Source organism: Aythya ferina (genome assembly GCF_964211825.1).
Source record: "Aythya ferina genome assembly, chromosome: 1".
Lineage (NCBI taxonomy): Eukaryota > Metazoa > Chordata > Aves > Anseriformes > Anatidae > Aythya > Aythya ferina.
This window is the reverse complement of record NC_140296.1, coordinates 80,990,545-81,014,450: the sequence shown is the minus strand read 5'-3', so window position 1 is coordinate 81,014,450 and position 23,906 is coordinate 80,990,545. Positions and strand designations below refer to the sequence as shown.

The window sequence follows — 23,906 nt, the reverse complement described above, 5'->3', positions numbered from 1 at the left end:
CCACCACACGGTGCGGGCGGGCAGCACCGATGGCTCAGCGCCTGCCAGCCGCGCCCCGGGCGACCCCCGGGAGGCGACCCCCGTGCTCCGAGGCCTCCCGGGCGAGGCCCCGGAGCCCCGGCCCCCGGCTGCGGGCCGAAAGGGGGCGGCGGCGGCCGGCCCTCGCCCCCGGTGCCGCTGGCGGGCATGCGCGGTGCCCCCGCAACATGGCGGCGGCGTGAGGCGGCCGGCGGCGGCGGGAGCCGCTTGAGGGAGGCAGCGGCGCCGCTGCTGCTGCCCCCCCCCCCCCTCACCGCAGCCCCGGGCAGAATAAAGCGTAAGTATTATTTATGGGCGATGAGATAGTGAATCCGTGTGAAGAATAAACGTGTTAAAGACACTTCGGTGCTTTATTTATGGGACGTTTCACGGTGAGGCAAGCGGGAGCGTGTGTTGAAACTGAAATTTAAATATAGAAGTACTATAAGGGCTGTTAACTTTAACAAGGTCCAGTTTTGAATATTAAAATAATGTTTTCTGGTTTTGTTTGAGGCTCTTGGGACAGAGTTGTTGTGCTAGTTTTCCAGTTGCTGCAAATAGCGCAGCAGCATGCTTGTAGTATCTTCCAGGTTAGTTGGTGTTAAGTGTTGCATATTCTGTTCATAATTCTGTTCAGATTCTGCAAAAAATAAATGCTTGCTTCTGATTTCATGTTATTAACTCCTTGCATAGCAATTAAAAGCCATGCAGGTACGCAAAGGTGACCGGCTCTGATTAAGTCATTCTTAAATTTGGGTCATACGGTAAGTGCTGATCTTGGTGTAGAGGTGTTCAGGGAAGGAGCGGTGACAGCCCTCTGAAAGATGCTTCCTCAGACTTTGCACATTGCTACTTTGAACGTACAGGTGCCTTTTTTTCTTTCTCCTTTCTCTTTTTTTTTGGGGGTGGCTGCTGGCGCTGCCCTTGCTGCGTGCGGTGCAGCGCTCGGATAAGGTAGAGGCGTTGTTTGCTGCGGTAGCTGCCCGAGTTCAGAAGAGGTGTTGGAGACAGCCGAGTATAATTTCGTCTTCACTAGCGTGAAAATGATGGTACAGAGAATGCATTCGTTCAGATGTCTGCCTAAAAGTTGAGTGTGTGAAACAACGACCCTGCTGGACTTGAGGGGACGTGGAAAAGCCCGAAGCAAATGTAGGTGGCGACTTCTGCCCTTTGCACGTTGGGTGTCCTCTTCGCACAATTGTGTCTCGTGGTTTTCTTAGTGCTGACACGGGACTGTGAGCTGGGAGTGAGCCGTGCTCGCCCCCTTTATCTGTTGCAGTCCATACGTGATGGAGTGGGTGTGCGGGGAGGCATGGAGTCCTGGGTAATTATCGCTCGATAATTAATAAGGAGTGTCGCCAACAGGAAATGCCATTTGTCGCTAACTGTCCAGGACACTGCCGCCGACCTTATTCGCCTGGCTACCTCTCCCTCCAGCAGGGATGGGTGAAATACGCAATTTTTCCCGTATATTTTCAGATAATCTCTGAAAATATTGCAGTGTGCCGTAATATTTTTGGAGTGTAAAAATAAAGCAAATTACAGGTGGGGACTGGGACAGTGCTTCAAAGGGGTCCACACAAGGGAGGCTGTTAACCAGCTTCTTGACCTCTGCATCTGCTGGGGCTTTCAAGTTCTGTTTACTCCCATTTGACAGAGGTAGCCTTAGGCACCCAATCTTAGTGCTGATTGCTTCTTCCAGAGATTAAAATCTTAAACGTCGAGGACTGTGCTGTTAGTGTTCTCTAAAATGTAAGACATGCAACGTCAGCGGCTCAGGACTCCGATTTCTCTAGGACATGGGAAACCCTGTCTGAAGTTGCTGGGGCTTAATAGAGCTGTTTTTAAATGTGGAGCAACAGAAATGTTAAAGGTAAAATTGTTTGTGCTTGAATGTTACAGGTGTTTGCGTTGCACGTCATAGCCCTAGTATTCTTGCAAATATTTTTAGTTTGGCTCAACATAATTTGAAATCCCAGAATACTTGTTAATGTTCTGGTGTGGTCTGGTGAATGCTTTCTTTTTTGCTATGACGTGTTTTTTTGGTATAGGAAAGTTTTTTGGCATAGGGAAGTGTTTTGCTAATAACAATTTGTATGATTTCTTTTAAGTTCCAAGTCTTCTCTAATTTGGTGATGTCTTGATGTAATGGTGGGCAGCTTTAATAATATTTATATGCAGTCAAGTGTATTTTTTTATTAGATACATGCAGTCAAGATGCAGTGATGGCTGATAATGCTGAGATACAGGCAGCGTGTGCGTGCAAACAGCTTCACCTGCGCTATGTGGAGAAGCAATCTGTTTGCTGCAGATGAAGACCCTCAAAAGTTTTGCTTAAGTCCCTGGAGGTGCTGTAGCTTCTTTTAAGGATATGTTCCTGTGCCAGTCCCATCTTTTGTACAAATGTGCTGCGGCTGGCCAGCCTGGGTGGCAGCAGCATCGTGCCAGGGCGGCTTGGTGAGCTACCTCATGCTGCCTGAAGCTGGCGTCTCACATCTGCAGTCTTCTTTAAGCTTGCCTCTAGTCCTGCAGGATGGGCAAAGGGGGCTGTGCACCCGCTGCTGCTGGGGCAAGGACTCGTGGCACAGCTGCTGGCGGTGGAGGGCACGCTCCCCTGTTGCTTTCAGCACGTTTACGAGCAGAGTTAACCAGGGCATGAGTGATGGTGGTACAAGAACCCTCAGAGGTACTCCTGTCTCTTCCTTGTTAGTCTTTCTGCTTGGTCGGTGAGGAGATAGGTCTGGAGGAAAGTCAGGAGCTGCAACATGGCTGTTCAGAAATCCGCAGCTATCTTTACAAGGCTCCTTATCTCTGCCTGATGGGCTTGCTCTGATGCTTTCTCTTGTGCACAACGGATATGGAGCAGCCAGGTCCCAGTAGAGGGGATATGCTACCTCCTCGCAGGACTGCTGTCACAGGAACTTGCAGCTTTAGTTTGTGTGTCCTTGGAACAGGACAATAAAAATCAGTAAATATGAATGATGTGAAGAAATATACAGTTCTTCGTTGTGCTGGTGAGTTTTGTCTGTCTCGTTTCAGCACTGTAGATTGAGAACTGGTTCGTAGTTCTTGTCTTTAACAAAGGTGACTGCTACGTGTGTAGCATTTGGTCATTTTGGATCCAGATTGGTGCACCACTAAGTGTGTGCTGAGCGTGTTCTTCCATGCACACTCTACCTGCTTTGCTGAATTACTGGCAGAGCCATTAAGATGCAAGTATTTCTGAAATCCTCAAACCTCTAACAGAACTATAGTGCTCTTCCACTCGTTTTAGCAGGCAATAGCCTCTCTGCCCCACAGGGAAGGTGCTTTCTAGCTATCTTATGTCCAAACTAATCTTAAAGTGCTTTTTCCTTGTGGTTTGTTAGAATAACGCTGTGTGCAGCTCAAGTATGAGCAGCGGTTTTGGAGTGTTATTTTTCCCCTGTAGGTGATGTATTATCTGTGTGGCTCCCCGTTTAGCATGTCGTCATCTAAGCCCAAGCAAGGCATCGCATTAAAGGTAGGTGTCCTCCTTTGAATCGTTTGGTTCTAGGCCTTCGGCTTCACAAATAGGGTCAAATTCCACTTGAGGCAGCAAGGAAACCTAGGCCTTTCATGAAAGGGTTGAACTTCTTTGATGGAAGTCTCAGTTTGTTGCCTCCTCGGGGTAATACGATAGCCCTTTTAGCGCAGGGCGAAGCCGAGGCTGAGCCTTTCATCATCTCCAGTGTCCATTAGCTCGGGGAGCATCTGAAGTTTACGAAACGTGCGGCATCGTTCCGATGAGGTGCGTGCACACAGCAGGGTGCCTCCGTTATTTATGTGCTGCGTGGGATCTGCTGCAGATGAAGGCAGGCAGGGGAGGTCAGTGCCACCAGCGCAGCTCCTGGGGTGCCCCTAAAAGCCCCTTTGGAAAGAGCAGTTTGTACAAGCTACTCTGGTACGTGGAGGAATGTGAAAGGGTATCAGGGCTGCTACATTTGGCGGAGCTTGCTGCTGCCGTCTGTTGGGGCTCGGACTAAAAGGGCTGGGGCGTGCACGATGGCACTTCCAGTGCTGAATCTCCTGTACGTGCACGGGAGTCCACGGGAATGCCTTGCGGTACCCAACAGGACTCATGAATGTCCATCCGAATAGGCAGGGGTTGGAGAAGGAAGGTGGCAGCAGGAGCATGTTGCTGCTGGTGTTGAGTGTGAGCAAGGAGAGGCAAACGTCGTGCTTTGAAACAAGCCGACTCCGTGTGGGGTGCTCGCAAGGCTGATCTGTGCAGAAATATCCCAAGGTTGTTCTCCAGCCCTCCACTGGAAAAGAAATCGTGTACTTTCATAGATTTCTGCAGCAGACAAAAGGTGATCGTGTGAAATCGTGATGGATTTCCCAGCTCTGTGATACATGCGTGGGGCTCTCGGATCCTCTCTGGGCTGAGCCTGAGCAGTCCCTGCAGCGCTTGGTGGCAATGTGGACGGGAGGAAGCCAGAGTTATCTACGAGGTTGTAAAACCCTTTTCCACCAGCCCTCCTCTGCTTGTCTTTCTCCCTGATTCCCCTGAGCACACACACTCTCTCTTACTACTGCTTTTAAAACCGCTGGTATTGCTTGCTGTCTGTCAGAGATGAGCGCAGAAAAGCCCTGTAGGGATCTCTGGCATCCCATTCTGCCCTAGGCTCTGGGCATCTCTTACTATGTTTGCAGTAGCAATTTCTTTTCTCCCTTACCTGCTGCATTTGCACTGTGCTAAAAGTATGCTCGGTGCCTCCCAGAACAAATAGAGAGCTCTCTGCTGTGTCAGGGGAGGCTGAGCTGGAGGCAGAGGAGGTGCATCTGGGCGTACAGGGAATTTCGTGCAGGTATTTAGCTTGTAGCCAGTCTTCATCGTGCAAGACGTGTGTGTGTGTGTATTTTTTTTTTTTTTGATGCATAATTTAATTAGTTTGCTTCGTGAAAGAAATCTGAGTTAGGCATTTGAACGAAGCCAGGCTGAATAATGATGATGAATGTTTCAGGAACAGTATTCCAGGCTTGAAGAGGGAAGCAGAAAAGCTGCACAGAGATTTTGGTGAGTTGAATCCACCAAAACATTTAAGCAATTTGTCGAGCTCTTCTGCTACTGCAAAAATGCACTGGTAAACTACTAAAACTGACAGTTTTACTTAAGATGGAAATGTAAGTGCTGCGAACTGTATTTTTGATTTATTTGAATATAATGTTAAATACCCTTTCATGTGGGAAGGCTGGTGTTTTAAGAATATTTAAAGCTGTTAATGGCCAGCCAGCCTCTTCGCTGAACTGCTGACTTCACACATACCATTTCCTTTTTCAGGTTTTTACAACCCCGTATCTTCCAACTTTTAAAGCAGGATGGGGGATGTGTGTAGAGGGGAGAAGCTATTTATATTTTCCACTGGTAGCTATAGAGCAGCTCTAAACTTCAACTTTTAAAATAACCATCCAAATAGTAAATATTGAGTGTATGACATGGGATGTTTCTGTTTTCAGTTGATAGCAGCTGTGTTATTTCATCTAATTCTGAGACCTAATTTTTCAGCTGTTCTCATTTACAAGTATTTATTTTTTTGCTTCAGGAATTTTGGGGACAAATCTGTGGTCTAAACCATGTTAACTCTGCTTTTTAAAACACACAATGCCTTGCTCTGTCCTGAATACCATACACTTAGTGCAGATTGAGAGCTTATGCTTTTGTAGTCTCGAAATGTACGATTCACTGTAATTACAGTTGCTCGTGTCCTAAAGCAGATCGTAAACTTACCTGGAAGGAGGGCAGAACATTTACAAATGGTGTTTTACTGCTGACAGCTTAAAAGTTTGTGTATGCTGATCACTTCATAAATAGTGAGCAGGGCGCTGTTGGGGACTTTCTGAGGAGTTCCGCTAGTGCAGAAAGTTTCTTCTTGATGTTAAGGCAAACGCTGTTAAAAAAATGATATTTGGAAAGCCATAATTACCTACTCTTGTCTTTTAACAGCTTAAGAAATACTCAGCCATAGTTTTTTATCATAATACATATGGCTAGCTAGCATTTACTCTTCTGAAAGCCCATAAATTCTCCAAGAGCCTAGCTCTGCTTTTATCTGCTAGAGAGGCGTTCTGATCTCTCAGGTCGTTAGAAGTTCTGCCATATGAAAATAGTGAAGTTTAATTTCCTTTCCTGGAATGATTCTCGCTTTTATTTATTTATCTATGTGTTTATTTATGTTCAGAGAATTTGAACTCAAAGGGATTTTAACGCAGATCAAATTTCTTGTCAGAACACTAGCTGGTTATGTATGCATAAATGAAGGAAAACCTCATCTTCAGGTGTTTTTTTTTTTATTTATTTATTTTGAACTCATAAATGTGTAATGCTAAATAATACTGATTTTATGACTATGAAGCTTGTGTCACATCTTGTAATCTTATGGTATATTTGTGCAGGTGTAAGTTTTTTTTTTTCTTCTCCTAGCCTGTGAGATCTTACCTTTCTATAATGGCACTGCAGTGTGCTCCAGAAGATTAGTTCAGGGACGATTCCTGCTGCAGAAATACAGAGATATGTGCTGTTATGTCCTGAAGTACACGTGAGGCTACGCACCGGGTGACTTACCAGGAAGGATATTTTCAAGGGGACTTGGAAGTATCGCATATTACAGGAGTCCTCTTCTTAACCTTATTCTGTGTATTTGCACTATTTCAGGACCTTAAGGGCTTGTGCACAGGGTGTGAAGTAGTATTTTTATTTAAGAGATGACAGGTGAACAGACGAGCAGGTTAAAAAACAGCATTCCCCTCTCAGGAGCAGTCACTGTGGCGGGACCGCGCTTTCCTGTCAGAGGAGTCGGTGCCTCAGGTACAGGCTGCCCCGTGTGGGAGCTGGGCCGGGGTCTGCAGGGCTGTGGGATGGGCAGGGGGCTGTGAAGGGACGCAGGGGGCTGTGAAGAGACACACGGGACTGCGAAGGGACACAGGGAGCGAGGATGGTGACAGAGGCCAGGGTGGTGGTGCCAGCCCCACGGCTGGGCCTTCAGAGGGCAGTGGCAGCGGTGTGCTACTGGCGAAGCGCCCTGTTGGGACGGAGCCTGGAGGATGACCGCCTGCACTCCTGTGTCCTCTGTCCCTTCATGGGCCACCAGGGGTCGGGAACTGCAGCAACACATGGCCTTTGAGTAAATCTTTCAAAATGAGAAGGGCAGTGTTAGACAGGAAAAATGCTTTCCATCCTGTTTGCTGACACCTGGCGCTATGTGGTAGCGACGCGCTAAGGGGGAAGGTTTAGGCTTGTCTAGTAATATATGTCCTTCTGACAAAAGACTTACACAGTGGGAGGTGGCTAGTAGGAGTGATTTGGGCATTAACAATAAAAACTTCAGTAAGGAATTAAAGGCAGATGAATGCTTTCTGTCTGTCTATTTATTTATTTATTTATTTTTAATTTAAAGTAGCTGATGCAAGGGAAGCTAATCAGAGAAGGAATGAAACTCAGGATGAATTAAGAAATAAATGATGTAAATAATACAGTTGGTGAGTGTGGAGATCTTCCCTATTGCTTTAAATAGGATATATTCCAATGATGAATTTAATGTTACCACAGAATGGTTTGGGTTGGGAGGGACCTTACAGATCATACAGTTCCTTAGGTTCCTGCACTTGTCTGCTTTTTTAATGTACAGCAGATAGTTTTTCATTGTTTTCTGGTATAGATTCTGGACTTCCATTCCTAAATCGGTGGGTTTGGGCCATTTTCTGTATATGACTGTCAGTCACTGTGGTTAGCTTGGTTTTTGAAGCTTTGGTTTTCATTCTCATGCTTTGTGCATGCTCACTCCATCACGCTTCAGCCTTGCCAGCACATTTCTATGTTTGCTTGCGTGTTCCTGGCCTTGTTTTACTTACTTATTTTTGCCTGTGTTTCTTAAAGCTTCTAGATTAATTTCTTAACCTTACGTTTCTGTATTGCTCGCTCTGCTCTCTCACCCTGTTGCACATGCAAGAAAGAAGCCTCAAGCTCTGTCCTCTCTGTGAAATTTTGCTGAAAAGCACCTGGAGGTTTCTCCCCTGGTCTAGCTGGCTGTTTCTGCTGGGGATGGCGAGACCATGGTGAGAGGTGCCTCAGGTAGCAGGCAACGTGATCAGCCCCGCTCACCCCTCATGCAAGGTGGTGGTGGTGCTGGAAAGCTGTTCCTGGGCCTGCCCTGTCTTCTGGAGGTACCCAGTTTTCATTTTGCTGTCGTCCAGCATCGTGTAGCGGTTGTTAGAGGCCCAGAAACACCGCTCTTGAATGTCTTCTGTGACAAACATCGCTACCTACCAGCTAATTAATAGAGACTCTACGCTGAGTACTGTAAGTGTGAGCGGGTTTGAAGTAGCACCTCTTCCAAACAGTAGTATATTGTATTCCTGCTCCGCGGTTCGCCCTGTTTCACAGAGCTCTCTCAGAGCTTTCCCTTGTCCTATATTTTTAACAGGCCGGTGGGCACGCTGTAAAACCGCCTATCTGGTGGAGCAGAGGCTAATGAAACGCTGGAATCCTTTTTATGTCCTGACAGACGCTCCGGTTGTGCTAAACTTGATGACTATCACTGCAGGGTTGGAATCTTTATTACTGCACCAAGTGCAATCTGGTGCTTGGAACAAAAAGATAAAAACCATGCACTGTTTTAAAGTAATCTGTAAAACAGTTACTTTGACTCTGCATCACCTTTCGCAATTTATTACTCGCAGCGGAAAAGCTTTGAATTTTGGGGGGAGTCTCCCAAAGTATCACGTATTTCAAATTTATTTGATGGCTTAAAAGGGTTTCTCTTCTTAATCCTGATGATCACTTATGCTGTGAATGCTATTGTGTAGGAAAACCTGCTTACTTTATGTCAGTATCCAGTTTTATTTATAACTGCTTTCAAGTCTCAGTCACTTAAGTTTTTTTCTAATAACTATCCGGCATGTCCACACGCTGCAGACACGCAAAAAACACATTCTTCAGTCATTGGCCTTTTTAAAACCATATTTAGTTTGTTTTAGCCATGGGGCTAGCACTGTATAAAGTTTTTGTCATGCAGTCTACCACCATGGCGTACAATTTCCTCTAAATTTCACTGAAATGTCACAATTTCAGGAAAATGCTTGCCTCTATGACACACCTCTTGTTACATGCAATATCTACGTGTAAATTTTTAGCATGTGAGTGTAAGGTTCAAGAAATTCCAAACAGATATCTTGCTTTTCAACCACTATTCCTTTTTTAAAGCACTGGAAAGGTATAGCTTCCAAAAATGTTGTTCTTGGCAAAATTCATCTTTTGAAAAAGTGTCCATGCATTTAAATAAAAAAAAAATCTTGAACTGTTGATGATATTAACTGTAAGGTCATGGGATTTCCTTGAAAAGAAGTGATCAAAGAAGACAATTCAGAAATTTGAATGTATTTTTATGCATTATTACTTGAATAGTGAATGGGAAAGGATAATAAACTTGCCCGTTTTGTTGCTTTAGGGGTAAGAAGCCTCAGCTGAGTTTCACTTGCTTTGAGTGCAGTCGAAATTGCAAAGAATTGATGCTGGAGTAGAAAATCCCACTAGCACGCACACAGAAATTGTTTTTGCTGTGTTACAATGGTTTAACTAAGTTGTTTCTAAGCTCTGCAAGAGTGTGGGTCACTTCTAGTTATCTGCAGTCAGCCTTCCCATGGTGGGTTCTCCCTCCTCTGCCGTAAGCGGTAACGGGCAGTGGTAGCAGTGACCAGTTGTGCCTTTGTGTAGGTTTCTTACATCAGTGTTTCGTTCCCCTTCCTGGTGTGGTTCTGAAAGAGCATTTCATCTAGAAGTGCTTAAAGTTATGTGATGGAAGATAAACTCTGTGTGTGTAAGCCAGGAGGAGCGTGTGATCCATGAGTTTTTCTTCCATTTTTCAGTAGCGTTTATTGGGGAAAACAGGAAAGAAAAAAAAAAAAAGCATGTTTTATATCTTTGAATTAGAAATTCACTGAAAATGCAAATCATTCTACCACAAACTGTTGAAATCAACGAAATAAAAGTTTGGGTTCTTCTATACCCTTGCAACTTTGACATATCCATTGTTTATGTGCCGCTCTTCTACAAGCAGCTTGTTAAAAGTTTGCAACTTTATACCAGCAAGATAATTGTACAACAATACAAAAAAAAAAAAAATCCTCCTTTTCCAAAACAAGAAAGCCCAAACCCCAACAACCCCCCCTAACTTGTTGTATTATTACTCCACAGGAAACTGTTGTGCTGAAAGGAAGAATTAACTGGTCTTTCAACTTCAGCCTTTTTATTGTGAGAGAGAAGATCACAGAAGTGTTACCATGGGGAGAACAGCAGCTAAAGGTGAGGCCTGATAGCTTTTATCCAAGAGGAAAGAAAAAAGGGAACCTGTTAAACTGTCTCTTCTGTGGTGGTGGTGTATTACTTAACAATTAGGATACTGTGGAATTCGAGAAGAGAAGTTATGATATATACTGAACGCAGGTAAGTATGAAGTTTACATTGTTTTAGAGTAAGTGTGCTAAATTCAGCTTAGCCTGGAGTTCTATACAAGTTCAGCCAAAGCAATTCTGTCCTGTGACAGCCTTGAAGTCATTATACTGCTCTAAAATTGAACAGTGTGTCTAGATGTGGTATTAAATGAAATGTAGTGCTTTGTTTTGTAACTGCACAGAATTTATCAGGAGGATAACTGAGTAGTGCAAGGAATAAAAGTTTACTGCAGTGAATAGTATTAGCAGCTGTATTCTACAAGCTCTTGAAGATAAAAATGTACACTTTTAAAGAAATTTGTCCACAAATGCACAGCGTAGTACAAAGGTGTGATACCCACTGTGTCATGTCTGCAGAAGATAATTGTGAGTTAAGTGCTAAAATAAAGAGTGAGGCTGAAGAAATAACAAGTGTGTTTGGGTTGGTGAAACAAAGAGAATGTAAAGTGAGAAAGACCCGCTCTTTCAAACCAGCTTTCTGCTGCTTTTTAAACCTTTCAGATGAGTGGGCTTCCCTCCTAAAACATTACTAATACTTTTGTGTTTTTCTTGAGCTTTCCACCTTCAGCCCAAGCTGCTTTATGTGCTTGTGTGCTCCCTTGGTAAATAATTGTCTTGCTATAATAGATTTTCTGGAATGGCAGCAGTCATCTATTTAATTGTTGAACCAAGAGTTTATGGAGGAAGTCTACCCCCTTCTCTTGTAGTTTTTCTGCATGGCTGTTGTCTAGATATACTGAAAGAAGCACTCTGTGCTGGGCAGATAAGAATCCCACTGGGAAGCAGAGAAAGAAAGGGAAGGAGGCATTTTAGATTCACTCTGTCTTGATATGCTCAACTGCATGCACTGAAGTTTGGGGAAGGGTAGTTAAAATGTGCTCACAACTCTGTGCACTAGAAAGCAAAGGCAGCCCCTTCCTGACCTATGGTAAGTCTTGGGCTCGTCTTAGCAAACTTCATATGAGGGTAAGTAACTGCATGGCATGGGAAGAGCAAATGTTTCTGTCACCCAGACGTGTTTCATGTCTGTCTGGAAGAGACAAAGGATTTCTTTGAGAAAAGTGGTCTCCTGCCAAGTTTTGAACACAAGCTGGAGTTGAAGGCTTTAAGATGGCAAAGAAGTAGCTGCACAGATCTCGAAGGCATGACTCTGAACTTTTTTTCCCCATAATGGACAGCAAGCAAATAGGAAGTCTTAAAAGATGACAAATACATGATGCCTCATGTAACACGCCTCTCTAAAAACTAATGCTGTCAAAAGAGATGATGCTTGCTAGTATACAGGCAAAGAATCCATCTTGTTTGCTGAAAGATCAACTTATCCCAGAAAGAAGTGTTGGGGATTTGTTAAGTGTCTCAGAGAACAAGCTGCAGTTCAACATGAGAGTTTATAAGAGGAAATATAAATTGGTCACTAGGATCATCTTTACCAGACCTTATTATGTTCTAACGGTGCTTTTTTTTTTTTTTTTTTTCCTTTTTTTTTTGCATTCACAAGCCAGTAAAGATAGCTTTGTCTCGTTTCTTCCTTGTCTCTAATTTCTTGCATGATAGATGTGGTTACTCTTGCCTGTCGCCTCTTGAGTAATCTTATCAGCAGAAGAATTCTGTGGTTACAGATAGGGTGAAGTAATGTAAACACGTGGAGTTTTGAATCAGTAAGGAGAAAACACTATGTTAAATAACCTATTCTAATCTTCTTTTGTAACTACTGCTTTAGTTTATGGAGTGTGCTGTTGAAAAACTGCTATTTGGTGAATAGAATGTGCCGCTACTTTTTTTTTTTTTTTAATTAATTAAAAATTAATTAATTATTTTTTTTATTAATTTTAATATATGCTGTATTCTTATCTATCTACCTATAAGAAAACATTCTTTTGCAGGGTTTTGAAAGTAGATGTTTAGCCTGTATGCATTATAGGCTACGTATTTACACAGTGAATATAAAAGCTCTTAAATACATACTTAGATATATTACTGTATTTTTAACACTTTCTTTGAAAATAGGATCCAATTCTTTCTTTGCCTTTTTTTTTTTTTTTTTTTTTTTTTTTTTAAGAGAACTGAATAGCATGTAATTAGATCCACAGTAGTATCATTTCATTTTTGTTTGTGTTTTGACAAAGTGATCTAAAACATACTGTGTTTTGCATTGGGAAGTACATTCAAGCTTGTGTCTTTATAAATGAACTTTATGAACAGAGAAAGATAATGAATTCACCTGACTTCTTTTTGTCACAATGAACTTCAAGCTTCTAGAACTAATAAGTCTTTTCAAACTCTAATATATAAATAAAGTTCCCATTTTCAAGTCCACTTTTCAGCTTTGAGGGAAGTAAATCATTGAGCAGCTAGCTGAGGGAGATGAAGGGAAAATACTGATTGTACCTGCAGAGCTATTCATGACCTCATTTTTGAGATTAGACGTCAAAGTTTGACCAAACTGAGCCTCATTTGCTGAGGGAGTCGTATTTCTCAGTCCAATTATTTGACATAATACTCTTCCATTTCTTAATTTTGTTTCCAGTGATCTTTTGGAATTAAATTTACCAGAGTATAGGCTATCAAAATATCCTATGTAAACTGGCACACTTAAAGGCACTTAGATTTATAAATTTAGTTTTTAATAAATCTTATTTTCCTTAATGTTTCTTCTAAAAATAATCCATAAATTCTTATCCACCCTGACTAATGGCATTGGAAGAGGCGCGCTGCACCAAAGCATCATAGCCTTTGTAAAGTGCAGACTGAGGGAAACCTTTCCAAGTGGTGGGAGGTAGTAGTAGACCCAGGGTATCTCAAGGAAAAACAGGACAGTAATTCTTACAGTTAATGGCTTTTCATCTGTGCAGACAAAACACTCCAGCTTTGTAGTGGTCTTCCCAACATTGAAATATGGCATGCGTAAAAGCTGGGGGGTATGGGACGGACGGACTTGAAAAACAATCTTGGTTTAATCAGACTTATTTCTTGGATGCCTCTGCATGTGCTGGGTGTGTTTTGCTTGAGCATTTTAAAGAATAGCTTTCTGCTATTCTTACATAAAAACTTTATATATCTATCTATCTTATATATATATATATATATATATATACCTTATATATATATATATACCTTATATATATATATGTATATTATATAAAAATAAATGATAGTGCTTTGAGTTTTTATTATCAATTAAGATGCCTCCAGCTCAAATGAAAGAGGTATCTTAAGGAACTTATATTTCTTTTCATTAATGTCTTCATCTCTTCTTGTTCTCACAGTTTTCTAATTGATGATTGTAAGTAAAATGTGCCACTGAGGGTATTCCATTTCAGCGTTTTTATTTGCTATAGTATTTGTGGAATAGGCGTTAAACCTGATACAGGAAACAAACAATTTGGGTGGGAGATGTCAGCAAAAATTCATCTGGTGTGCAGGCCATGGGTTTCCACATTCTTTCACCTGTTCCTGATTTCTCTTATCATGAAAGGCTGTCATCTCGTTTGAAATCTGGCACTGTTGGGTCGATGTTCTTTCATGGCTGTCCTTTCAAGCTGTGGGTATTCGCAGGAAGCAGTTATTAGTTCTGTCCTTCAATAAGCCTCTTATGTGGGACTCCGCTGGATTTCCTCTTCAGTAATAAGTGGATAGGGAAGTCTTCTGTTCTGCAAGCTATCATGCGACAGTCCCATGACTGTTTCATTTTTTTTTTAATTTTTTTTTTTTGAAAGCCAGAATAACCGAGCACTGACTGGGTTCAGTTCAATCCCAAAGAGGCTGAATGGAATTTATTTTGAACTGCAGGAAGGAGACGGTGACTGTTGTCCTTGTGTCTTGTCATGGTCACTGGTGTAGTTTTAGTGCTGCCCCTTCTTGAGTTCTCGCTGATAGTTGTCAAGGTGTAGGGTGTCCACTTGTGCAGGTTAAAGCCCTACTCCTGAGCAAGGACCTGGCTTAGAGCTCTGTGGGCACCACCCAGTAGTATTGCAGCAGGTCCATCTGAAGTCGACCCCCTTAAGGATTTTTCCTTGTACACCTGTCAGCTGCTTTCAAATGTTTGAAGGCAAACTTCTCAAAGAAAGAGCATGCAAGTCAAGAAAGAAGACTAAGTAAAGGAGTAAACAGCATTTTTTCCCATACTTTCAAGGATCTGGAGTATTCCATATGTGCCTTGGGAGAAACAGGTGGTATTTTTGCAGCACATTTTGAGCATTTACGTAGTTGCCGGTTCACCCCTATGTAGCCTCTCTCAAGTCACTGAAATTCTCTTTGTTTTCTACAACTCTGGGGTCTGAGTTATCTTATATGTGGAAGGTGTCTCGACACTAATAGGCTTTAAAGGTCCTGACCAGCCTCCCCTTGGACCTTTTCTCTACCTTTTCCAGGCTCAGGTCCGTACATCAGCCTTGGGGCTATCAGTCCTTGCTGCAGTGAGGCAAATAGATTCAAGGATTCAACAAAATGAATATAGAATTACATCTTTAGCTCAGAAATACATTAATAGGTTTTGCTATTTTGTTGTTTCTCAGCTTGCAGTGGTCTGAACAAGACTTAAAAAAAAAATAACCAGCAATTTGAGGATCTCAAATTGTGTAGATTGAGTAAAGTTATTTGGAAAAAAAAAAAAAGGCAGGATTGCTTTTTGTGGAGCTAGTACTACATTTTCTACAACTAGATGTATTCTGATAATGTGATATAATGTAATCACGCTCTGCTTTTTCATGCTGTACTTTGCAATATATTTTGAAAGAAAAATAGTACAGTGTCTAAACTTGTAATATAATTTACCTTTTGATTATGCACTGAAGTAGATGAAAGAAAGTTTTTGGAACAACACATTCTGTACTGTTTGAAAGCATTCTGTGTTATGCTGGACATCATTATGATGGGAATATTACATTTATTATGTGATGGAATCTTCTCTTTTAGATTCAAAGAATATTAAAAAAGAGAAAGATGGCAAGAATCAGCAGGCAAACAACCCGTCTTTAAACAGTGGTAGGTATTGCAGCTGTCAGGTTATTAGTTAAGGTGTCCTGAAAGGAAACGTATGCATTTGGATTGCAATGTCTCTTGAGGCTTTTTTTTTCCTCCTCTAATGTCTTTGAATATTACTGATGGTAGTTAAAAACATACCATTGTTTTTGTTTAACTTAGCAAAGCACATTTTGGTGTAGCAAATGATGGTTGAAACTGCTTGACTTGAGTCTGATAGTTTTATTAGCTAAGACAAGTACTTGTTATACATATAATCAAAAACTCTCTGTAAACACTAACTTTTTAGATCATTTACTCATCCGTCTGTTGTTCTAATCATGTATTTCCCTGTTTAATGCCTTTTACACCCCAGTTACCTTTACTTTCCTTAATGTATTTGCTGGTGCCAAAGAAAGGCTTTTGGGTATTGCTAACTGGATTCTAATTTTATTTTAAAAAAATGTTTTCAAATCAATTGTCTATCAATAACAAACTAAGGGAAACTTCACACTTACCAAAAATGATCCAGCTTCTTGTCAAACTTAGACAACTTCTGGTGTATCCTCAGCAGGTGCCATGGGGCATCATATATGTGGGATTGCTGGGATGTGTGTGGGACTGTGGGCAGTTGCACCGTTGTGAGGTTCAGTAAGAGGGCAGCGACATCCCTATATGCTCCTCATATATTTGTGGTAGTTGCTTGAATTTGGGGCAGCAAGAATTGTCACAAGTACTGTTGACTGAAGTGGAAAATCTTTCTGGGAATCCTTAGCTCTTGATAAAGTATCACTGGGTTACTTAAACTCTCACCCAGCTTGCATTTCCATACCCTCTGACTCCTAGTAAATGGCCTGTTTCAGGGGTTATCCTGGATACCACCCGAAGAGTGGGTTACTGTTGTGTATTCATTGAACGTACTGGTTGACCAGTGCAGTAATAGGGTGGTTGCCTTGATGATCTCATGCCATACGGATGAGATACTCTGCTACCACCAGCCATAGTACAGCTTTATGCAGTTAAGTTTCTCAGACTTCTTTCTTTCATTTCTTGGGATTCTATCAGTGGTAGTGTTCTGCTCTGTTACAAATGCACTTTGCATGTCTCAAAACATGTCTTGTTTCCCCTCTACAGTAGTGTAACTCCAGTCAGACTGGACTCAGCATGCCTGTGTTTCAGAATAAGGTTGTCTGACATGACAGATGGAGCCCCATAAGACAGCCCCCACCAGCAAAGTGCTGTTCACATGTGACTAAGATAACCATATTTCGTGAGTCACTATAAAACTTCTTGCCTTCTTCTGCAGTAGGGAACAGCATGCGGAAGATGCTTTGTGTAGGAATCGTGCTAAGCAAGCAGGCTTTACTCTGTCGTCAGTGTTCCTCCACTGGGGGCTAGCTGTTCATCAGCTTTCTGAGCACTGAATTTACTCATGAGATCCAGACTCAGCCCTGTCAAACACCTAGAGAGGAGTGACTTGCTCAATATCGTGCAAGGTATCTGATTTTTGATAGATTAAATGAAAATTTTTGTCCTGTGTTGTTGCTTGTTGGTGGCCAGGAAGAAGAAAGAGCCTCTTTTGGTCGTTGGTTGAAGGAAGTTGCTTTACAGTGCTTTGGGCTACAATCCAGCAAGTCTCCAGATTGTTCAGGGGGATGCGTGATAGGAAAAGTTGAAGAGGATGGGAAATAGAAATGTGAGAAGAGCAGCTGAAAAAAAAAAAAAACTAGGTAGGGAAAGGCAGGAGTAGAAAAATTCTAGCTGAATGATCCCAACGTGTGGAAGGTTAGAAGGAATAAAAGGAGGATATGAAATACCTTATACTTTACCTACCGTGTTTGCAGGAGTGTGTAAACAAAAATTAAAAGGAAACATCGTCTTTGGCAAAGAGGGGTGGTAGGATGAAGGCTAGAAAAGAGAGATCTCTGTGTCAGAAGTTTTAGGTGTGTGCTAAAGGATCCTTGGGATGAGATGAGAAGGCACGAGGTGCTCCATCTGTACAAACAGAACTTAGACTGTGGTAATACTGTACTAAGCAACAATAAACCAGAACCTTAGACTCTACATATTTACAAGCTACACTTGAATCGTAGTTTAAATCTTCAATTTGAAATTTGTAAAACTTGGATTGGAACTAAACTGAAGCATTGTGTGTGGAAGAGGACAATGGAGTTAGGGAGCACTCCAGCAAACGGGACGTCCACTTGTCCATGGGACCAGATGGGGCCTGTGGGAGCTGTCAGATTTGGGGCTTCCCTATCATTTTGGTGACTGGGGAAGTCTGATGATGACTGGAGAAAGGCAAACCACATGCCTGGGGTCAAGAAGGGAGTATTTGGGGAACTATAGGTCGGGCTGGTGGGAGCCCTGTACATCTCAGGGGAAGACACCTGCACCTGGGGCCTGCTGAGGCCAGGCAGGCCGGAGACAGGCTGCCTCAAAAGGAGCTCTGCCAAAAGGGCCTGCGAGGCAGCAGTGTGCTCTTGTGGTGACAAACGTCAACTACACCCCCGGTCAAATCAGCAAAGATGTAGGCAGAGGGCCGAGAGAAGGGGTTTGCTCCTTCTTCTTGGTGTTTGTGACACCGTGCCTGGAGTACTCTGCTCAGTTTGGAGCTCCCCAGCATGGAGATGACAGTGACGTACCAGAGCAAGTCAGCTGGCAGGCCACCACAAGCAAGAAGGTTGTGGGATATAAGCAGAAAATGGATAACAACACCAGAAGAATGATTTCCTTGGCTGGAAGAAGCAGCAGCTTGTGGGAGATGATCTTGCTGTCTTGAATTGCCTGACAGGTGGCTGTGGAGAAGACCAAGATGGATGCGTCTCCAAGGTGCAGTGGAAGGATGTCTTGGCCATGCTTGTTGGGATGTGAGGTGTTCCTGTGTCATGTGAGGGAAAAAAATATTCACGTAGAGGGTGATGAAACCCAGGAATTGGGGTTTAGAGGTTACCCACAGAGATCCTCAGAACTCAGCAGCCTTGCTGTGATGGGACCTGCTTTGAGCAGCCGAGCTAGCAGCCTTGTGGGGTCCCTTCTAGACGAAGTTATTCTGTGATGGGCAGAGCTGGTCAAAAAGAGGCAGGTTTGGGAAGAACAGCAAGTGCCATTGGTGCGTGGGGCATTGACTCTAAGCCTGTGCTATTGTAAGCAACAATGGCATAAACTTATTTCATCCATTTTTTGTTATTGTTTTTTAATTAATCAGGCTGTTGGGCCACGCTGATTTATTTATTTTTTTGTGTGTGTTACTGTTTTAGAATTGCATTCCTGTGCTGGCTACAAACTATTTTTTTATTTTTTTACCAAGTGTCCTAATTACCTTCTGTGATTTTTTTTTTTGTTTGTTTCGTTTTCCCTGTTCCCACTATATGCTTATTTGTTCTTCAGCATAAAAACTCCTTTTTTCAATTTTCTCTTTGCTGCTGGGTTGGTAGAGTTGGGCTTGTTGCATAATAGGTTCTTCTTGTGCTGTTTAATTCAGCCTGCAGGTTCGAGTGGGAAGGAGAATAGAATGCATGTTAAATCATTTAGCAGGAGCTCGTTTTCTTGAATTTTCTTCATTTGTCAGAAGTTGTGTTTTCAGGGGCTTTAGAGTTAGGAAGATGTAGAAAATAACTGTTTCTTTACCTGTGCATGTTGGATACAAGGAAGCTTTTTTGGTAGATTTTTTCCCATGTGGTTGTCTTCCTAGACATGCATCTTATATGCTACCAACATACTTTCATTTCCCTTTTCTATGATTGCAGTAATTAAACGATAATTAGAGGCATCTCTGAGACCTTTAATTTACTACAGTGTATCTTCAGAAGTGGAGTGGTTCTAATGTAAGCTTCAGATCATTTTGCTTGATGAAAATGGTTCTAATACCTAGGATTTCATGTCCTGTTATAACAACTAAGGTAGTTTGGGAAATGCAGATGTATGGATGTAATGTTTTCAGAGGGGGTGAAATAGGGTTTCTCCTCTTGAAAGGTGTCCTACCAAAATGTCGTTGTTAGCAGCCTGTACACAGTCCAGTCTGCCAAATTAACAGCTCTTGAAATGTTACTGACTTGTTATATAGTTAGCAATTGCATGCCTTCTGCGGTGTCACAGACAGATCATTCATACCCTTTTGAGTCTGCTGTGACAAAAAATGAGGATCTGAGCAGCCCAGAGGGGTGTTTCTCTTCTGCTTGAAGCCCCATATAAGTGCCTCACTAAGTGCTGTACTAATGCAGGCAAGCACTAGGTTAAAACCGACAGACATCCTTCAGAGAAGCAGTGTGCAAGAAAACACTGACGTTTTCTGGTTGTTTCTTTGCTTCTGAAAATTGCAGTGAAGTGTTTAGCTGTGCTCAGTAGTGTTTTTACTGATAACCATGATGCAATTTCTCCATTGCTGCTACGGATTATGCTCTGTGAAGTGACTGCTGCTTGGAGCCACTGGGTGGCATCATTGCATTATTTTGGGGTGGGTTAAGTGATGATCTGCTCTTCAAGAACATCAGAAAGATGCCAGCTGCCTGAACAAGAAAACTAAACAAACAAGCTCGCCTAGGTGATTTAAGGACAAAAACTGTGGCGTGGTAGTTTTTCTCTTGTGCTTTATATTGATTTAATGCTTGCTTATATCTGTGGCGTTAGTGCTTCGTACTGTTCCAGTTGTTCAAAAAATGGTAACGCTGATTAAATCAAATGCAGGATACACTCAGCTGTGTACATAAGCAATGCCAATATTAACACTGGAAAAAATGATTCTGTTGCTGAACATTACAATAGTATTTACCTTAAAAAGACAGACCTTTATGTGACTTCAGAGGAAAAGGCAGAAAGATGCAGTTGGAAGGCCGAGCTAATCCTTTTGATCTATTGGACTGGGGATAGTGGTTCTCAACATATGCTTCATCGGACACAAAACATCTGTGTTTTGTTTTTTTTCCATGTATTATTTCAGCACTCCTCTGAAGTTGTTATACCAGTACTGCTGTTCCCATGCACTTGTTAGGGGCACTGAGATGTGGAACCACTGATGGGATTTGTCCAGGGATGCTTGGGAGGTCTTTGTGCAGAGAATTAAGTCTAGATATCCCAACTTGTGTCTTTGTGTGTGGACCACAAAACGAAGAACTCGTGGGAAGTTTATATTGGTATCTGACAATTGTGTGATTTCTGCTGATGGATATACAGAAAGCTATTTCAAGGGTTGTGTATTTTGCAAAGATGGAGTTTACATTTTATTGTAATCCTCTTCTTGGAAAAAAATGTATTCTATGAGATAGTTGGATGTTTTTCTTTTTTTTTTTTTTTCCCCTCTCTTTCCCCAACCTCTCTTAATTTGTGTTCCCTTTAAAACTGTCAGTATGATCTTTTTTTATCTTATGTCTTCCAGAGCAGTTTAATTGGGATGACTATCTGAAAGAGACTGAATCAGTAGCTGCCCCTCTGCATTGCTTCAGACAGGTATGCCAAATACTTTGCAAATGTATGTGTGTGTGCTTCCATGTTACAGGGTGATGATGAAGCAACTTTTATGTTCGGACTGCTTGCAAACTTTCTGTTTGACTTCTTTTGATCTCTGTTTATCAGTAGCTTACAGTTTTGGCAGAAGCCAGAGGCTGAGATTTTCCATTCTTGGTTTCTGCCTTAAGCCAAACTTTGAGGGTTTCATTAAAGTTGTAGCTTTGGACTCTTTTTCTTCAAAAGAAGACTAGTTAATGAAAACAGATAGAAGATATTTCTGAACTCTGATAAGCCTATTTTTTTCCAGTAATCTTGGAGGTTTACTGTGAGAATTAAAATTTGGCTGATAATCAGAGGAGTCTTTCTCCAGCCCCATTTCTGTAAGAGTCCTTTCAATTCTGAGAAGCTACAAGATGTACAAAATACACGTTTGCGTGTGCAGGAGAACTTATTCACTGCTTCTTTTCTGGATCTCTCAAATATGTTGCATTTGGGCTCTTTCAGAGCAGGGTGTAATAGATACTGGAGTTCAAAAAATACATTAACAAAAAAAAAACAAAAACAAAAACAAACAAAAAAAAACGAGGGGAAAGACTTTTTACTAGGGCCTGTAATGACAGGAGAAGTGGCAGTGTTTCTTAACTGAAAGTGGATAGATTTAGATTAGATGTAAGGAGGAAATTCTTCACTCAGAGGGTGGTGAGGCACTGGCACAGGCTGCCCAGAGAAGCTGTGGGTGCCCCATCCCTGGAGGTGTTTGAGGCGAGGCTGGATGGGGCTTTGGGCAGCCTGGGCTGGTGGGAGGTGTCCCTGCCCATGGCAGGGGGGCTGGAACTGGGTGGTCTTTAAGGTCCCTTCCAACCCAAACCATTCTGTGATTCTGTGATAGAATACAAAGGAAATACTAGATTTATCATGAAGAAAACTATTTGCCCCTGAACTTAGTGTAGTTACGGTTGCTGAAGTGGTACTTCTGCTAGGCAAAATATGGAGAGTGGCTAAGGTTAAACGTATCAAAGGTAGGAATTTAAAAGATCAAGTTTACTGAAGTGCTTGCACGTGCTAGCTACAGTCTCAGGTTCTCAGGATTCAGTATTGTTCCTCGTTCAGTAAGAGGTTGTAAGGAGTGCAAGTTCCGTTCACCCCTTGTCCTTTGGTTTTGTATCTATGTGCCGGTGCAGTTTAAATCAACCATCTTGTGTAAGCTGATGTGCTGGTTTACCAAGCTGGGCAGCTGAGCTCCACCACAACCACGCTCTCACTCCCCCTCCTCAAAGGGAAATGCTCCTGCGTGGGCTCCTCTCCACGGGCTGCAGCTCCAGCCTGGGGCCTGCTCCTGCGGGGGCTCTCCATGGGCCGCAGCCTCCTCCAGGCCACATCCACCTGCTCCACCGGGGGCTCCTCCACCCATGGGGGGGCTGCAGCGTGGAGATCTGCTCCATGTGGGACCCATGGGCTGCAGGGGGACAGCCTGCTCCACCAGGGGCCTCTCCACAGCCCACAGGGGAACTGCTGCTGCCTGCCTGGAGCACCTCCTGCCCTCCTGCTGCACTCACCTGGGGGCTGCAGGGCTGCTTCTCACTCCTTGCTCTCCCAGCTGCCATTGCCCAGCAGTTTTCTTCCCCTTTCTTATATTTGCTCTCCCAGAGGTGCAAACGGCATAACTTACTGGCTTTTGGCTGTGGGCAGAGGCAGATCCATTTGGAGCTGCCTGGAGCTGGCCCTTATCTAACATGGGGCAGCTGCTGGGCTCTTCTCACAGAAGCCACCCCTGCAGCCCCCACAACCAGAACCTCAGCATGTAAACCCACTCCAGCTAATGACCTTCAGCTGTTTAGCCCTCTGGAGACTGTCATCTCTGCAGGGATTTTTCTCTCTGTAGGGGGAGCTGCGGTCCAGTCTGTTCCCAAGTTGAGGAGTAGTCTGAGCTGGCTGCATAGAATTACATAGCTCGGAGAGTGTGTATGCCTTCACGGTACTGGGCAGGTGGATGCTGAGGGATCGGGTAGTTGAGGTTGGGAGAACTGCACCAGGTGTGACAAGCTGGGCATGTGTGGTTTGCTGGACTGGATCTGTTCAGAAAGGTATCTTCGAGGGTTCGCTGGCAGTCTGTGATAACTGGTCTCCAGTGGGGACCAAACAAAAAGCAACATGAATGGATAATCCAAGGAGGAGAGGAGCATCACACAGTGTATGTGAAGTTGCTTGGAGGAACAGAGAACAGGGAGAGGGGAGAGCAGGTGGTAGTGTTTCCTCATACTAGATCTTGAATCCCAGCTTTCTCTTCAGGAGATGAGCATAAATGCCCTTCTCATGCTGCTTTCAGTGAGAGAGGGCTAAAAAATAGCAATGTCCCTATCTCTTTTTGCCTGGAGCACCTAAAATTTATTATCTTCAGAAATTAATTCTACAGTATGTGGTTTTCAGAGTGGATACCAGCTAAGGGCAGAGACCCCAAGCCCTGCCTGGTAGAGGCAGAGAGCAGCAGTGCCATGTTCACAGCCCAAGGGCCACGATGACCAGAGCAGATGCTCTTGAGATGTGCAGCTATGGCAGAAAACCATTCAGGAGCCTTTCTGTGTGTCTTTCTTGCATCTTTCTCTTTGCTACTAATGCTCAAGAGGTCTGAACTGAACAGAATAACATCTTAAATAAAGGTGTTTAAGTAATGTGCACTAACTGAGATACATAAATCCGAGTGACTTGGATTGCTTAAGCAGTGTGTGGGTTGGGAAGAAGAGCTTTAATGTCTGTGCTTAGCAAATTTCAAAACAATTTACATATGCAGACTTGCTGTTTCTTCTAGAGGTTGACCTTTAAGTAGAAAGTGATACGCAATGTTAATTATCGCAGTGCTGGCTCCTCTCACTAATTAATGTTTGCATATTTTAGAAACTAAAGCGCTTGAGCTTTGTGTAGGACTAATTTGACTTTTATTGGGTTACCCATGAATTGTACATGTCATTTTCACTCTGTGTAATGAAAGAAAGGCGCTGTTCTGGCCAGCCAAAAAGCAA

General features: G+C 42.9%; 1 protein-coding gene across 5 annotated transcripts in view; it reads left to right on the top strand.

The window, feature by feature from the left end:
- Nucleotides 1-200: 200 nt before the first annotated feature.
- Nucleotides 201-23,906, top strand: part of SCML2 (Scm polycomb group protein like 2) — a 66,780-nt gene continuing 43,074 nt past the window's right edge. The window contains exons 1-4 of one of the 5 annotated variants that reach the window (XM_084506821.1): nt 201-316; nt 10,229-10,336; nt 15,400-15,468; nt 20,819-20,889. In XM_084506821.1, the coding sequence (XP_084362947.1) occupies nt 10,315-10,336; nt 15,400-15,468; nt 20,819-20,889 (162 nt within the window). In that variant the 5' untranslated portion in view covers nt 201-316; nt 10,229-10,314. Of the gene's footprint in view, nt 317-356; nt 411-1,867; nt 1,892-10,228; nt 10,337-15,399; nt 15,469-20,818; nt 20,890-23,906 lie in introns of those variants that run through there. The other 4 variants (XM_084506822.1, XM_084506823.1, XM_084506819.1 and 1 more) reach the window with 4 other exon arrangements.